Raw genomic sequence first — 18,727 nt, forward strand, 5'->3', positions numbered from 1 at the left:
TAAGTTCTTTCCTTTTTTCTTCATATCTATTTTTGCTGATGTTGTTAAAGATTGTAAGAGCCAATATAAAACTAAAATATCTGGACTGTTCCGCTGCTTAATTTTGTTCATAAACTTCTAGGCATTTTCTTTCTTTCAATTTGTGGTCTTACCTGTCGCTACTATGAAGTGTGTGTTCTTAATTCGTTCTTGGGATATTGATTGGAAAGTTGGAGCTAATTTGAATATTATCATAGAATCTTCTATTCTCCATTGAGAATTTAGCTTAATATCTGATCCAGAAGACTAAATGTATAACAATAGAACTCTCTGACCTTTTTCCAACAAACTAATAAATGATGTCTTCTAATTCCTTGGTGTTTCACCTTATTGTGCAAATAGTGAATGTGCAGGACTTTCTGCCACTGAAATCAGTAAAAGTTACAGCGGACAGTGCACCTCAGCAGGTTGTGCAACCAGCCCTGGTTGTGCAGTACTGTAGACAGGTACTGGGTTCAGACCACCTATTTTGTGGTGTAACAGCAATTGGATTCATGACTATATGTGATCATTTTAAAATGTGCTTTTGCTAAATGTGAATAATGTTAGTTTTTATGTTACATATTGTCGTTACGTTTTACTAATTGATCCATTTAAGATTTTTTTCTTGTTTGGCTTGTGTGTGCTCATAAAACCAATTTAATTTAACGTAGCTGTTCCGTGTGTTTATAAATTCATCTGCAAATGGCTGGTTCCAACAAATTTAACTATCTTTACTAGGATTGCATAATACATTGACAATTGGATATTTGCTCAAAGAGAAAGAGTCTGAAATGCTATTGTTACATTTATCTTTGCCAATCTGCAAAACTTGAAAAACTGTTATAGCGTCCAAGTAATGAATTCACCTAAAAATGTGATCATTCAAACAATATAAAACTAAAATACCTGAACTGTTGCACTGCTTTATTTTATTCATAATTTTTTGTTTAGACATTTTCTTTCTTTGAATTTGTGTTCTTATCTATCACTGCAATGAATTGAGGGCTTTTTAATTCATTCATGGGTTATTGATATCCATGGCTGGTCAGGCGTTTGTTTGTCGACAATTTTTTGTCAGCTGGGTATATTTTTAAAGCTTATTTGTCACCTTTCTTTGGTTATGCTAATCTTTAGGTATTGCTACTTTGGTGAGTCATCTACTCTGGGCTCCTATCAGATATTTATTTGCTGTTCGCTGCACAAGTAATCACTTTAGTAAAGAGTTTAAGGAAGATCTCTCCCATATTCAAGTAGCAAAACACAATCAGGATTTGTGTAAATGAAATTGAAAAGACAATCTTGAATTTAATATAAACACATAACTTTAAAAATATTGGGACCAGAATCTGCAGAGATATTTACATACTTCAATGCAAAACTTCAATAATTATCAATAACTCAATCTGCTGACTATAAGACACACTCTAACTTTATTATAAACATATTTACAGTTATTAACACATGGCTATATTCATTTCTTTCCATGCTACCTTTTCTTACACACTTGTAGCCTGAGATTCTGTCACTTTTTTTTCTGTATTCACAAACTATTATAGTTAACTGTTTATAGGATTTAGTCTAACATACTCCATGATTGTGCATGTATCTTTAACAGAGGCTGTCATTGAAATGTGGTTAGAGAGAAATACAGTATTATTCTATGGTGAAGCTTTAGGATGTATATAACCCAATATTACAGTAAATGACCAGACCTGAGGCTAAAATGGTGTGAACTGGAATCATAAATCAGACTTTAGTTGTATTTAAATTAAAATCACTTGGTTAAAGTTTGAGTTTGCCATATTTTGGTATTTAATGTAGAGTGAAGCTGTCTGTTGATCAGGTGAAAATATTTTTCAGGTGTTTGAAGTATTTTGTAACAGAGCTCTATTATGATAGTTTGACAATTGCTTTCACCAGTCGTCCAGTGAATTTACTCGAGTCATGTTAAATAGGGTCAGAGATGTAGTATATGCATTGCACCTTAATGCAGCAACAGCTCAAAGTTTATTCTGAATCGGTGAAATATCTTTGACATCTGGATCATGATTCTGCAATACATTTCTAAAGAGAAACATTCTTGTGACTAGGTACATGAGTTTGTGCAAATGTGCATTTAGTCTGAACTTGTAATGGATTTGGAACAAAGGTGATTTTATATTTCAATTGCTTTAGGAACAGGAGAAATAGTTTATAGTTATGCTATCTGTTTCACTTATTTTCTTCAGGGCAATTCATGATGGGGTTTAATAGGGTTGCTATTGAATCTCAAATCTTTCCAGTACTTCCAGGAGAAATTTTGAAAATACAAACTAAATGTTTTGAAGGTGTCAATCAGGGAAGTGATTACTGGGCCCCTTACTGGGATATTTGGATCTTTGATAGTCACAGGTGAGGTGCCGGAACACTGGAGGTTGGCTAATGTGGTGCCACTATTTAAGAAAGATGGTAAGGAAAAGCCAGGAATAGACCGGCGAGCCTGACATTGGTGAGCAAGTTGTTGGAGGGAATCCTGAGAAATATCTATGTGGAAAGGCAAGGACTGATTAGGGATAGTCAACACAGATTTGTGCATAGGAAATCATGTCCCACTAATTTGAGTGTTTTGAAGAAGTAGTGAAGATGATTGATGAGGGCAGAGTGGTGGACGTGATCTATATGGACTTCAGTAAGGTGTTTGACAAGAATCCTCATGGTGGACTGGTTAACAAGGTTAGCTCACATGGAGTACAGGGAGACCTAGCCATTTGGATATAGAATTGGCTTGAAGGTAGAAGATAGAAGGTGGTGGTGGAGGGTTGCTTTTCAGACTGGAGGCTGGTGATCAGTGCTGTGCCACAAGGATCACTGCTGAGTCCACTGCTTTTCATTATTTACATAAATGATTTGAATGAACATTGGAGGTGTAATTAGTAAATTTGCAGATGACACAAAATCGGAAGTGTCGTGGATAGTTACTTCAGAGTACAACAGGATTTTGATCAGATGGGCCAATGAACCGAGGAGTGGCAGATGGAGTTTAATTGAGATAAATGTGAGGTACTTTATTTTGGAAAAACAAATCAGGAAAGGACTTAATGTAAGGTCTTGGGGAGTGTTACTGAACAAAGACACCTTGGAGTACAGGTTCATAGTTCTTTGAAAGTGGAGTCGCAGGTAGACGGGATAGTGAAGGTATTTGGTATGCTTTCCTTCATTGGTCAGCGCATTGAGTATAGGAGTTGGGAGGTCATGTTGCGGCTGTGCAGGACAGTGGTTAGACCACTGTTGGAATATTGCGTGCAATTCTGGTCTCCGTCCTATAGAAAGGGTGTTGTGAACCTAAAAAAGGGTTCAGAAAAGATTTATGAAGATGTTGCCAGGGTTGGAGGATTTGAGCTATAGGGAGATACTGAATAGGCTGGGGCTGTCCCTGGAGCTTTGGAGGCTGAGGTATAAAATCATGAAGAGCACATATAGTGTAAATAGGCAAGGTCTTTTCCCTGGGTTGAGGAGTCCAGAATTGGAGGGCATTGGTTTAGGGTGAGAGGGGAAAATTCAAAAAGGACTTAAGGGGCAACGTTTTCATGCAGAGGGTAGTGTGTGTATGGAATAGGCTGCCAGGGGAAGTGGTGGAGGCTGGTACAATTACAACATTTTAAAAGCATCTGTGTGGGTATTTGAATAGGAAGCGTTTAGAGTGATATGAGCCAAGTGCTGGCAAATGGGACTAGATTAGTTGAGGATGTTTGGTCGGCATGGACTGATTGGACCAAAGGGTCTGTTTCTGTGCTGTATATCTGGATGACTCTATGATTCTAAATCACCCCTTAACCTTCTACGTTCCTGTGACTATACCATAGTTTTGTGTAATTATATTTAAACCATTGCAGTTCAGAAACAATTCTCACTACAAATTTAAATCTACACTGCACTTGTTCAAACTACTTATTTAATTATAAATAAATATCTCCTTGGTCATCCTCATTGCTTTCAATGACTCCAGTTATTGTGTTGGTCACGAACTTAGATATCTGGCTCATGATCATGTTATTTGTTGCTAATAAAAATGATGAATAGTTTGAATTTTCTTGCTATAATTTTAGAAATGAGAAGTGGTGAGAAGTATGTAGTAGCAACCAATGCCACCACAAACTGTTTCTCCAGGATTGATTAGGATCTGCATATGCATACATGTGAGTATAAATGAGGCTGGTTCGTTCTGTCATCTTGCAATGTCCTCTAGTCTTTTTTTTGTCTATGATTGCTGATAGAAGATTTGTTAGTTCAGTTGGCTGGACAGGTGATTTGTGATGCAAAGTGAAGTCAATAGTGCAGGTAGAAGTCCTACACTGGGTGAGGTTTCTGTACCTTTTCAATGTCACCCCTTGTGGTGTGGAGACTCTCCGATTAAAGTCAGCTCTATTTAACAAGAGAGCAGCCCTATTGTCCTCTAGGCTTATGGTGACTTGGTAATTACAATTGCTGGACAACTAGGTTATGTTATACTCAAAACTGATTAGTCATCCTGATCACTGCCCAAATCTGTTGTGAAGTATCCATCCAAAGCCTCACAGCATAAATCTTGTCACAGAAGCACTGTGAGTACTATGCAGAAGTTGGTGTGTGTCCAAGATCATGGAATTCTGGGCAGATAGCTTGGTCTGCTGGAAGCTGTTAAAGAAAAGGACAAATTTTAAAGGGAATGACTGATTGGAAATACTGCACTCCCAAATAAATGACCATACAAATCATGAATATCAAAATTTGATCTATTTAACAGCCTGAAAGATATTAATTTTAGCCTTCACGGTAAATTAAAATTGATAGTGGAAAACTGAAACCATGTGGAAAACTGAAACCATGCTGCGATGTTTCTTGACTAACGCATCTGGTAATGAGTGACTTTTCATATTGGCTTTGTTATACACCATATATACATAGACTTGCGCTCTTGGAATGTTTTAGATTAGATTAGATTAGATTAGATTAGATTACTTACAGTGTGGAAACAGGCCCTTCGGCCCAACAAGTCCACACTGCCCCGCCGAAGCGTAACCCACCCATACCCCTACATCTACATCTACCGCTTACCTAACACTACGGGCAATTTAGGATGGCCAATTCACCTGACCTGCACATCTTTGGACTGTGGGAGGAAACCGGAGCACCCGGAGGAAACCCACGCAGACACGGGGAGAACGTGCAAACTCCACACAGTCAGTCGCCTGAGGCTGGAATCAAACCTGGGACCCTGGTGCTGTGAGGCAGCAATGCTAACCACTGTGTCACCGTGCCGCCCATGGCACCTTTTGTACTTTTGGTTCAAATTATGCTGCTGGATCTGTTTGTCAAACTTGGAAAAGGCATAATGCTATTTCTGTACTTAGGTGAGTAGTGGATGGTGTTTGAAACCCACTAAAGTGATTGAGAGCAGAGGTGATCAGTGGAAGCTTGAACTTATCCTGAATGGAACAGAAAGTCAAATATTATAGTTATCACACCTTGCAAGTTGCAACTGGAGCACGTTTTACAATGACAGGCTTGCAGTCTTATGAGGCAAGTTTATGGGCACGGCTAAAATTAGTTATTTTCTTCAGATTTTATTTTTTCATTTTTCTTCCAGATTTGTGATATATTCTCTCATCCATTGAGCCATTGAATTCTTTAAGGAGATAATGAGTAAGTTAGACAAAGGAGAACCCGTGGACATACTGTATTTGGATTTCCAGAAGGTCTTTAACAAAGTGCCATCCAGGAAACTGCTAAATAAGATAAGAGTCCATGATGTTATGGGCAAGATACAGGCATGAATAGAGGATTGGCAGAAGACAGAGTGGGGATAAAAGGGTCCTTTTCAGGATGGTAGCAAGTAACTAGTTCAGTTCTGAATGTGTCAGCATTGGGACCATAACTGTTCACATTATACATTCATGATCTGGCTGAAGGAACATGGGCATTGTTGCTAAATTTGCAGATGCCACAAAGATAGGTGGAGGGACAATTGGTGTTGAGGAAGTAAGGAAGCTGTAGAACGACTTGGATAGGGAGGGGAGAGTGGACAAAGAAGTAGCAGATGGAATCCAGTATGGGAAGATGTGAGGTTTTACACTTTGTTGGCGAGAGGTGTAAGACATTTTTTTTAAATGGGGGAAGGCTTTGAAAATCTGAAGCACAAAGGTACTTGGGAGTACTAATTCAGGATTCTATAAAGTTTAACCCGCGCACCCCCAAGAAAACCAACCCACGCTTCACTCTTGGCACCTTCCCTTGCCACAGCCACCTCTCCCTTCACCTCCATCCAAGGCTCCAAAGGATCCTTCCACATCCGGCAGAGATTTTCCTGTACCTCAAAACACCTTATCTGCTGTGTCCATTGCTCTCGATCTGGTGATGTACATTGGGGAGGCAGGGTGCCAACTTACGAAACGTTTCACAGAATACCTCCGGGACACCTGCATCTATCAACCTCACTGCCCTGTGGCTGAGCAATTCAACTCCCCCTCCCACTAGGCCAAGGATATGCAAGTTCTGGGCCGCCACCACTGCCAAATCCTAGTCACCTGATACCTGGAGGAAGAACACCTCATCTTCCACCTTGAGACCCTCCAACCACACGGATCAATGTCGATTTCATGAGTTTCTTCATCTCCCCATACCCCACCTCATCCCATATCCAACACTCCAACTTGGCACTGTCCTACCTGTTCGTCTTCCTTCCCACCTATCCGTTCCACCCTTCACTCCAACCTATCACCATGACTCCCCACCTTTATCCACCTATTGCATTCCTAGCTACCTCCCCCGTAGCCCCACACTCCTCCCATTTATCTCTCAGTCCCCTTGGGCCACCCCCACATTCCTGGTGAAGAGCTTATGCTCAAAAAGTCGTCTATCCTGCTCCTGGGCTGCTGCCTGATTGGCTGTGCTTTTCCAGAACTACACTTTTTGACTCTGATATCCAGCATCTGCAGTCCTCACTTTCTCCATGCAGTTTCAGTTGACAGGTAGGCAAATGCAACATTAGCATTGTAAGAGGGCTGGAATACAGAGCGGAAATGTACTGCTGAGAGTGCACAAGGCTCATTTAAAGTTAGAGAAGTACTGAGAGAATGGAGCTGATTTGGAGAAGAGGTTTCCATCAGTAGGAGAGACTTGGGTCCAAGGGCACAGCCTCCGTGAAGGGATGACCCTTTAGACCTAAGATGAGGAGGAATTTCTTCAGAAGGTGGTGAATCTGTGAAACTCATTGTCACAGAAGGCTATTGGGTCTAATTCATTGTGTTTTGAAGATAGAAATACCTGTAGATAGGTTCTTGATTAGTAAGGGCATCACAGATTAAGAGGAGAAGAAAGGGGAGTGGGATTAAGAAACCGATCTCAACCCAAACAATGGGGTTGAGTATGGTGGAGCTATCTTGATGGACTAAATGGCCTAATTCTGCTCCTATAGAACGTAGAAAAGTACAGCACACAACAGGCCCTTTGGCCCATGATGTTGTGCCGAGGATTAATCCTAATGTAAAATAAAATAACTTAACCTACCCACCCCTCAATTCATTGCTATCCATGTGCATGTCCAGAAGTCGCTTAAATGTCCCTAATGACTCTGCTTCCACCACCATCACTGGCAACGCATTCCATGCATTCACAACTGTCTGCGTAAAGAACCTTCCTCTGACGTCCCCTGTATACCTTTCTCCTAATATCTCCAAACTATGACCCCTCGTGCCAGTCAGTCCTGCCCTGAGGAAAAGTCGCTGGCTATTGACTCTATCCATTCCTCTCATTACCTTGTATACCTCGATCAGGTCACCTCACTTCCTCCTCCTCTCCAGAGAGAAAGGTCCGAGCTTAGTCAACCTCTTTCATAAGTCAAGTCCTCCAGTCCAAGCAGCATCCTGGTAAACCTTCTTTGCACCCTCTCCAAAGCCTCTGTATCTTTCCTATAGTAAGGAGACCAGTACTGGACACAATATTCCAATTGTCGTCTCACCAGGGACTTGTAGAGCTGTAGCAAAACCTCGCAGCTCTAAAACTTGACCCCCCTGTTAATGAAAGCCAAAATACCATATGTTTGCTTAACAACCCTATCCACTTAGGTGGCAACTTTGAGGGATCTATGTACTTGGACACCAAGATCCCTCTGCTCCACACTGCCAAGAATCCTGTCTTTAATCCTAAAGTCAGCATTCGAGTTCGACCTTCTAAAATGCATCACTTCGCATTTGTCCAGCTTGAACTCCATTTGCCATTCTCATCCCAGCTCTGCATCCTGTCTATGTTGAGCTGCAGCCTGCAATCGCCTTTGATACTATCAACGGCACCTCCAACCTTTTGTGTCATTTGCAAATTTACTAACCTACCCCTCAACCCTCTCATCCAAGTCATTTATAAAAACTACAAAGAGCAGAGACCCAAGAACAGAGCCCTGCAGGACCCCACTCAACACTGACCTCCATGTATAATATTTTCCATCTACAACCACTCTCTGCCTTCTGTTAGCCAACCAATTCTGAATCCAGACAGGCAAATCTCCCTGTAACCCATACTTCCTGACTTTATGAATGAGCCTACCATCGGGAACCTTATTAAATGCCTTGCTGTAGTCCATATACACCACATCCACTGCTTGACCTTCATCGACCTGTCTTGTCACCTCCTCGTCAAAGAACTCAATAAGATTTGTGAGGCACGACCTGCCCCTCTCAAAGCCATGCTGACTGCCTTTAATCAAGCTATGCTTTGCCAAATGGTCATAGATCCTATCCCTCGGAATTCTTCCCAAAATATTACTGACCACAGACGTAAGACTGACTGGTCTGTAATTGCCAGGGATTTCCCTATTACCCTTCTTGAAAAGAGGAACATTTGCCTTCTCCCAATCCTTCGGTACGCTTCCTGTGGAGAGTGAGGAGGCAAAGATGTTTGCCAGCGGCTTAGCAACCTTCTTTCTTTCTTCCTGGAGCAGCCTATGATAAATCTGGTCTGATCCTGGGGACTTATGAATCTTAATTATTGCCAAAATTTCCAGCACATTAACTTCATCAATCTTGATCTAGTCAAGTCTGTATCCTAGCTCCTCAAAGTATAGCTTATGGTTTTGAGGAGTCTCTTATACTGTTGTACAACATCTGCCAGAGCAACCTTGGTGACTAATAGCTTTGATTTTGATTTTCTGGTTGGAAAGCCCCTGATCCACTGAGCACCCCTCCACAGTTTTTTTCAAAATTTTTTCATGGGGTGTCGGCTTCACTGACAAGGCCAGCAGTTGTTGCCAATCCCTAATTGCTCTTGAACTGAGTGGTTTCTTATATCCTTTAGAGGGTACCTGAGAGTCATTGACATTGCTGTGGATCTGATTTCCTTCTCTAACTGATATAGGTGAACCAGGTGACTTCTAACAACAATTGATGAGAATTTCATGATCAGCACTACTGGGACTAGATTTTGATGAATTTATAAATTTCACAATAATGTCATGATTTGGAGATGCTGGTGTTGGACTGGGGTGTACAAAGTTAAAAATCACACAACACCAGGTTATAGTCCAACAGGTTTAATTGGAAGCACACTAGCTTTCGGAGCGACGCTCCTTCATCAGGTGATAGTGGAGGGCTCGATCCTAACACAGAATTTATAGCAAAAATTTACAGTGTGATGTAACTGAAATTATACATTGAAAAATTGATTGTCTGTTAAGCCTTTCATCTGTTAGAATACAGTGATAGTTTCACTTCTTTCATGTGTAAATGGTTTTGTGATTTACACACGAAAGAAGTGTAACTATCGCTGTATTCTAACGGATGAAAGGCTTAACAGACAATCAATTTTAAATGTATAATTTCAGTTACATCACACTAAGAATTTATAGCAAAAATTTAATGTTAGGATCGAGTCCTCCACTATCACCTGATGAAGGAGCGTCGCTCCGAAAGCTAGTGTGCTTCCAATTAAACCTGTTGGACTATAACCTGGCGTTGTGTGATTTTTAACATAAATGTCATTCAGATTAAAAACTTGTCAATTTTCACGATTCAGCTTCTGGCCATTTTATGTTGCAATATCATCCCAAAAAAGGCTTTTCTATTATAATATTTGAAAAACCCTTAACACCTTTACCTGGAAATGCATTCAGCCAATGTAATGTAGTCATATTTACTAAATATCCAGTACATAATTAAATGTCTCTTTGGTTTACAGGCGAGGGCTGTTAACAATTTATATGGCGAACTTGGTAAGTGACATTTTTATTTTGGAAATTGTTCTGTGTCCGTCAATGCTTTTTTTTGCTTACACTTTGGTTGATACTATTTTTGTAAGATTGCAAAAATGTAATTTTTATCCACTTATTTCCTAGATACTTGTTGATGTTTGGCTTTGTGTTATTGAACATAGTGATCTTGATTGAACTGTTCATAACCTGCACCTCCTTTTCTGCATTGAATGTGTTAAATACCACAGAATAAAAGAAAATTACTTCTTATCCAGCCACTTTGATAATATTAGAATGAATATTAAATAGGAATTGAATATTTTCAGGTTGTTCATAATTAACATTGACTTCAGTACCATTTGGCTGTTGATGTTCAAATACTGTGCTCAAATACTGACAGAAAAAAGGGGTTTTTCTTTCTTCCTTTCTTCCTTCCTTCCTATCCAGAAAAAAAATCACTTGATTAACGTAGCTGGCTGACTTTGGGAGAATTTTGATTACATCTGAGCAGTGTAGCATGATTCTTTGTCACAGGTGACCCAGCAATTGCAGAAAGTTAATATAACTGCACATCAAATAAACAGCACAGGGTCACAAGTGAATAACAATCCTTGATCTATGCCGAGTTAACTAGCTTCAGCCGTAATAGAGCTGTAGTGGGGAATATTATGATTACCCTTGGTGCTCCTGGTTGAGAAAAGAAAAAACAAACCAGGGCTCTTTTTACCAATTACTCCTGCTGGGAAGTAAATATTTTGTGGCAGATGGGTGGGTTTTGTCATTGCACAACTGAAGAATCTACCAAAACTTCTTTTTAATTTCAAAATATACTTTATTCATAGAAATAAATCTTTGGTACCTGTACAATTGGTCATGTCATTCATATATATACACATTGCATGTCTTAACATTACAGAGAACAGATTGAATTAATCGAATTTACAGTTATCGTATTTACAGTTCCATTTATTAACCATCCAGTCTTTTAGTTTTAAGCTGTGGCTTCAGCGGAACCCACCTACTGAGTGGGCCCCCTGTTATACAATAGCAAAGGAACCTTCTTTAATCCCCAGTTTATGGGGTTACCATTGTCCATTTGACTGTCCTGTCTCTGGGGTAGCTGTCTGCATCCCCATGGTGAGCACGAACTGCTGGATCCTCGCTTGGCTGAGGTAGCTATCCAGCTTCTCACTGGGGTCATTTACCCGCTCTGGTGTCATTGAGCCAAGGCAAGGGTCCTCACCGTCCAGTTCTGTGTCTGACAGTGGGACTGTCAGAGGATCACAGCTCTCAGTTACCTGTAGTTGTGGGGCAGTGGGTACCCCCTGGTTTTCACTGCGTGGAGGGTGGACTTCGGGGGGTCTGTTGTTTCCTGGTTGGGAGGAAATGCCCTCCTCTTCACCTACGGCGCTCTGTCTCCTCTTCTGGTGGTGATGACCTTCCTTGTGCCTATCTTCACCATCTGAAGAGCTGGCCATCCTTCCCTCGTGCAGCTGTCTTTTCCCCTTTTGCTGGGAGGATTTGGTGGCCCGGCAGGATTTTCTCTTCCTGTTTTAACAGGTATCCACTCCTCTGCCCTTTCGATTACCTCCTCCTCCATTGCTTCCATCTGCCCAGCTAGAGTTAGGATCAGCTGCTATGTCTCTCTGCTGGCTGCCGCCTCCTCCACTCCAGCCTGTTCTTCTTTCTGGGTGCCACCAGACTCCGTTTCCCTGCTGTCTGGGTGGACCTTGCTAGTCTTTGGGGGTCCCTGGCTCACATTGCCACCTCCAGCCATCTGTACGTAAGTCGCCCCCCCCCCCCCCCCCCCCCCGTCTTGGGCAGGTCTTGTACGTGTGGCCCGCCTCTCCGCACACGTTGCAGCTCTTTGCTTCCTGACAGTCCTTGGTCAGGTGACCCTCCTGTTTGCAGTTCCTGCAGATGGTCACTTTGCAATCTGCTGCCAAGTGTCCCGACTTCCCGCAGGTTCAGCACACTTTTGGCTGCCCTGCATATGTCAGGTAGCCTCTGCTCCCTCCAATTGCGAAGCTCGAGGGTGGATGGAGGATGTTCCCGTTGTCATCGACCCTCAGAGTTACCCTGACCTGCTGCTTACTGGTCCAGATCCAAAAGGGGTTGACCACATCGGTGGTTTCTTCCTCGACTTGGACGTACCTTCCCAGGAAGGTCAGGATATCAGCTGCTGGAACATAGGGGTCGTACATATGGATTGTAACAACCCGACTCCTCTGTGAAGGAAGCACACACAACGGGATTGTTGACAAGATGGAGAACAACGGCTCCTCTTCCTTCTCCTTGAAGTCCTTCAGGAGCTGCTCGCACTGCTTCACACTCCAGAAGGTCACGTCGAATTGCACAACTAAAGAATCTACCAAAACCTTCTCATAATAAGCTTCCTTGGCAGGGAGGTAACTTACCAGTTTAAGTGATTGACTTTGGTTTGAGGGAAAAACCTAGTCTTCTAGGTCAGGGTTGTTGTTGGGAATTTGCTGCCCTCAATTAGTCTAAAAGGTACTTGGATCTGCAGCTGAAATCCTGTAACCTGTAGGCTCTGGACCAGGTGCTGGAATGTAGGATTAGAATGAATTGTTACTTTTCTTTTTCTTTTTCAGTCAGTGCACGCATGATGATCTGATTAGCCTATTACTGAGCTTTTATGACTCTCAAAAGACAAGTTTGTAGGATAGCTAGTGTCTATGCAATTATGCAATGGCATGAGTCATTGCCTTCAGGTTTCAAACAACTAGTCGAAATGCTTTTATATTGAAGCTGTATGAATTAAAATGAAACCAACAATTGTTAGCTTAAAGTTGAGCATTTATTGAAATTGGACTTCTAAGTGAGAAGTCAAATATTTTCAAGTCATAGGTGAAATTAATGGCCTTAATTGTCTTAATTATTATGATTTTATTAATTGGAGTTGAATTTTCATTCTTTTATGTCTCATGTCAATGAGACATAAATCTGAAAACCAGTCTTATTCTTTTTGTGAGAATGCATTTAATACAATGAGTGTATAATCCCTTCTTATTAAAAAGGGATGTAGAAGAGTGAAAAACTTCTCTAAATTTCCACAATAATAAGTTGCGAATGCAATGAGCAATAATATTTCTTGTGGCAAATGGTGTTGATTGGGCAAAGTATTTTTTATGTGCAAATAGATATTTAATGAGGGTTATCCAGTTTTACTGTCTTAGCCTGCCTTCTACCTCCAGGTTCAACCCAATTGCCATTTGTCTAAAATAAGAAAAAAAGTTTTTTTAGAATAGGAGGAACTGTCATTAAAAGTATTGTTTAATATTTGGTTATGTGGAGAAGTAAGGAAAAATTCTTGTATTTAATTGGGAAATTTTGGTAGATATTGGTATTTATTTACACATGTTTTTATATCGAAGGTGATAAATATTTGATATTTAATGGTGAGTAAATGAATCTGCATTAGTCAAAAATCTCAACTAGTTACCGACAGTAATATGTTGACCTTCACTGGCTCTCAAAGGAGCAAAGGGATGCTTCATGAACAAAAGCTAATAGTTTTAGGTAAGGCTAACCTTGGTTCAATAAGATAGGTGGACTGAATTGTTCTGTATGTGGTCAAAGTAACCACTGTCAGTTAATGGCTAGTGTAGGGTGCTGCTGCTGATCCTGGCTTTTAGACTGAATTTATATGGTCAACAGTGGTCGAGGATAAATTGCTAGTGAGCCTTAATGGGAAGAGTCAGTTGCTTTAATGAAATGGTTTATTGCATTATAACAACAGGTATGAATTATTTAGTCTTGGTTATTATGCTTAACTAGCCAATCAGCAGACACTAATAACATGTCTGTATTGGGATCTTAAGCCAGATGACACTTTTCCCTATCCAAGACTGCATGACATCACATTGGTTAGATTTTAATGTGGTTTTCAAAGTTAGTGCTTTCAGAACCATTATTGTGTTTAACAATAGTGTTCAGGGTTGTGTGCATTAGGAAGGGGTAAATGTAGGGTAGGGGAATGGGTTGGGTTGGGTTACTCTTCAGAGGGTTGGTATGGACTTGGGCTGAAGGGCCTGTTTCCACACTATAGGGATTCTATATAGTATTCTATATAAGTGTTGATGAATAAAACTTTGATAAGCAGTGAAAAGTCTCCACAAATGTACTGGTAAAATATCAGCACTGCATATACAATTCAAGAACTTCAAGAGTTCAGCTTACATGATTAAACAATCTTGGTCAAAAAAGGCAAATGACAAATGGAATAATAATCAAACAAAATACTTTTTAAAAGTTAAACAGCAGGATATGCCTTATGCACAGCAAGAGGTATAAAGAGCAATAAAGGGATTTAAAACAAAATGATAGGAACTGTAAAAATTAAAAAAAAAAGGACTTGAATAGTAAGAACAGCTCTAAAGATTTCATAAATATTTTAAAAGAAAGATTTAGTACAGGGAGAATGATTGATAAACACTGACAGGAAAGGCAGAGGAATAAGAATAGAAGAGTAAAATGACAGCAAAGGGCAGAGATTAGAAAAGTCATAAAACAACAAAGCGAAAAGTTCTGTAACTGAATACACAGCATTCAGAATAAAACATGAGCTGAAGGCGAGAATAAAATGACGTATCTATGATATAGCTATTACAAAGACATGGCTACAGGATAATATAGATTGGAACTTGAATATTGAAAGATTAGAATGGACAGGAAGCTTGGAAAAAGAGGAGGGGTGGACCTATTAATTAATCATGGTACCAGCACAATAATGAGGGATAGCCCAACTTGAGGAAACCAGGATGTAGAAATGGTTGGGGTAGAGATAAAGGCAAGAATTCACAAGTTGGAAGTAGTGTACAAGCACCTGAACAATAAATACACAATCATGGGGCATATTGATCTGTGTATATACCAGAAAAGGCATATAGATAATAGACAATAGGTGCAGGAGTAGGCCATTCTGCCCTTCGAGCCTGCACCACCATTCAATATGATCATGGCTGATCATCCTCAATCAGTATCCTGTTCCTACCTTCTCTCCATAACCCTTGATTCCACTATCCTTGAGAGCTCTATCCAACTCTCTCTTAAATGAATCCAGAGACTGGGTCTCCACTGCCCTCTGGGGAAGAGCATTCGACCCAGTTTCTGGGTGAAGAAGTCTCTCCTCCTCTCTGTCCTAAATGGTCTACCCCGTATTTTTAAGCTGTGTCTGCTGGTTCGGCACTCACCCATCAGTGGAAATATGTTTCCTGCTGCCAGTGTCCAATCCTTTAATAATCTTATATGTCTCAATCAGATCCCCTCTTAGTCTTCTAAATTCAAGGGTGTACAAGCCCAATTGCTCCAGTCTTTCAGCGTAAGGTAGTCCCGCCATTCTAGGAATTGACCTTGTGAACCTACACTGCACTCCCTCAATAGCCAGAATGTCTTTCCTCAAATTTGGAGACCAGAACTGCACACAATACTCCAGGTGCTGTCTCACCAGGGCCCTGTACAGCTGCAGAAGAACCTCTTTGCTTCTATACTCAATCCCTCTTGTTATGAAGGCCAGCATGCTATTAGCCGCCTTCCCGATCTGCTGTACCTGCATGCTTACCTTCTTTGACTGGTGTACACGACACCCAGATTTTTTTAGTACTGCTCCTTTACCTAACTTGATTCCATTTAGGTAGTAATCTGCCTTCCTGTTCTTGTCACCAAACTGGATAACCATACATTTATCCACATTAAACTGCATCTGCCATGCATCTGACCACTCACCCAACCTGTCCAGGTCACCGTGTAATCTCCTAATATCCTCCTCATATTTCACCCTGCCACCCCAGCTTAGTATTATCAGCAAATTTGCTAATGTTATTACTAATACCATCTTCTATATCATTAATTATATATTGTAAAAAGCTGCGGTCCCAGCACTGATCCCTGCGGTACCCCGCTGGTCACTGCCGGCAATTCTGAAATGGAGCCGTTTATCACTACTTTGTTTCCCGTCAGCCAAGCAACTTTCAATCCAAGTTAGTACTTTGCCCCCAATACCATGCGCCCTAATTTTGCTCACTAACCTCCTATGTGGGACTTTATCAAAAGCTTTCTGAAAGTCCAGGTACACTACATCCACTGGATCTCCCTCGTCCATCTTCAGAGTTACATTCTCAAAAATTTCAGAAGATTAGTCAAGCATGATTTCCCCTTCATAAATCCATGCTGACTCTGACCTATCCTGTTACTACTATCCAGATGTGTCGTAATTTCATCCTTTTTGTAATTGACTCCAGCATCTTTCCCACCACTGAGGTCAGACTAACTGGTCTATAATTTCCTGCTTTCTCTCTCTCACCTTTCTTAAAAGGTGGTACAACATTAGCCACCCTCCAATCCGCAGGAACCGATCCCGAATCTATCGAACTCTGAAAAATAATCACCAATGCATCCACGATTTCTCGAGCCATCTCCTTCAGTACCCTGGAATGTAGACCATCAGACCCCGGGGTCTTATCAACCTTCAGACCTAACAATCTCTCCAACACCAATTCCTGACAAATATAAATTCCCTTCAGTTCAGGTCCTTCAGCCACTGTTACCTCAGGGAGATTGCTTGTGTCTTCCCCAGTGAACACAGATCTGAAGTACCAATTCAATTCTTCTGCCACTTCTTTGTTCCCCGTAATATATTCCCCTGTTTCTGTCTTCAAGGGCCCAATTTTAGTCTTAACTATTTTTTTGCCTTTCACATAGCTAAAAAAGCTTTTACTATCCTTCTTTTATATTTTTGGCCAGTTTACCTTTGTACCTCATTTTTTCTGTGCGCATTTCCTTCTTAGTAATCCTCTGTTGTTCTTTAAAAGCTTCCCAGTCCTCAGTTTTCCCACTTATCTTTGCTATGTTATACTTTTTCTCTTTTAACTTTGTATGTTTCTTAACTTCCCTCGTCGGCCACAGCCTCCTTCTAGGATCTTTCTTCCTTTTTGGAATGAACTGATCCTGCATCTTCTGCATTATACACAGAAATATCTACCATTGTTCCTCCACCGTCATCCCTGCTAAGGTATTGCATCATTGAACTTTGGCCAGCTTCTTCCTCATAGCTCCATAGTTCCCTTTATTCAACAGAAATATTGTCACTTCCGATTGTACCCTCTCCCTCTCAAATCGCAGATTGAAGCTTATTGTATTATGGTCGCTATTTCTGAATGGCTCCTTCACTTCGAGGTTCCTGATCAATTCTGGTTCGTTGCACAATACCAGATCCAGGATTGCATTCTCCCTGGTAGGCTCCAGCACCAGCTGTTCTAAGAATCCATCTCGGAGGCACTCTACAAAGTCTCTTTCTTGAGGTCCAATGCCATCCTGATTCTCCCAGTCTACCTGCATGTTGAAATCCCTCATGACAACTGTAGTGACATCTTTGCGACAGGCCAATTTCAGTTCCTGATTCAACTTATATCCGACATCCGGACTACTGTTTGAGGTCCTGTAGATAACTCCTAAGAGGGTCTTTTTACCTTTAGAATTTCGCAGCTCTATCCATGCTGACTCTACATCCCTTGATTCTAGGTCCCCCCTGCGCAAGGGACTGAATATCATCCCTTACCAACATCGCCACCCCATCCCCTCTGCCCGTCAGTCTGTCCTTACGATAGCACATATAGCCTTGAATATTCATTTCCCAGGCCCTGTACACTTGAAGTCACGTCTCAGTTATCCCCACAATATCGTATCTGCCAATTTCCACAAGAGCCTCAAGCTCATCCATCGTATTTATAATGCTTCGTGCATTCATGTATAGTATTTTTAATTTGTTACTGCCCTCACCCTTCCCATCAACTCCTATTTCACTCAACCTTAAGCATGATCCCTTTTTGCGTTTTGCTTCATCGATACAGTTGTCTTTCTTGACTTCCCTTGTTCTAACTTTCCCTTCAATTTCCTTCTTAAATATCTAGTTTGTTCCCTCCCCCTGCTACTTAGTTTAAACGTAGCTGTGTTGCGCTAGCAAACCTGCCTGCCAGAATGCTGGTCCCCAACCTATAAAGGTGCAAACAGTCTCTCTTGTATAATTTATGCTTACCACAAAACATACCCCAGTGATCCAAGGTAGCCGAGATGAGTTATTTTTAAGACATATTCTTAAAACAGCACATCTGACCCGAGAGCAAGCTATGACCAAAAATTGAACTTGAGGATCACTCAACTGAAATGTTGACTGATTTCTCTCCATAGATGCTGCCAGACATGCTGAGCTTTTTCAGCAATTTCCATTTTGTCTCTGATTGACAGCAACCACAATTGTGCAATGAGGTGGGATTAATTAATTATGTTAAAGCAAAGATGAATCTAGGTAGCACAATCATAATGTTTGAGTTTCACTTTCATTTTGAGGGAGAGAGAAGTCGGTCCAAACCTGGTATTTTGAGCTTAAAGATGCAGGAATTGTGAGGATGGCATGAAAGCAAGTCAGCTGGCAAATCAAATTAAAGGATAGGTCAACCACAATGTAGTGACAGGCATTTAAGGGCACAGTTACAT

General features: G+C 40.9%; 1 protein-coding gene across 3 annotated transcripts in view; it reads left to right on the plus strand.

Moving 5' to 3' along the window:
- The window catches only part of tmem135 (transmembrane protein 135), a 540,618-nt gene that overhangs the window by 105,475 nt on the left and 416,416 nt on the right, over positions 1-18,727 (plus strand). For all 3 annotated transcript variants that reach the window (XM_072577755.1, XM_072577754.1, XM_072577753.1), the window contains exon 4: positions 10,204-10,237. In XM_072577755.1, the coding sequence (XP_072433856.1) occupies positions 10,204-10,237 (34 nt within the window). The remainder of the gene's footprint in view (positions 1-10,203; positions 10,238-18,727) is intronic.

This window comes from Chiloscyllium punctatum, chromosome 9, assembly GCF_047496795.1.
Source record: "Chiloscyllium punctatum isolate Juve2018m chromosome 9, sChiPun1.3, whole genome shotgun sequence".
Lineage (NCBI taxonomy): Eukaryota > Metazoa > Chordata > Chondrichthyes > Orectolobiformes > Hemiscylliidae > Chiloscyllium > Chiloscyllium punctatum.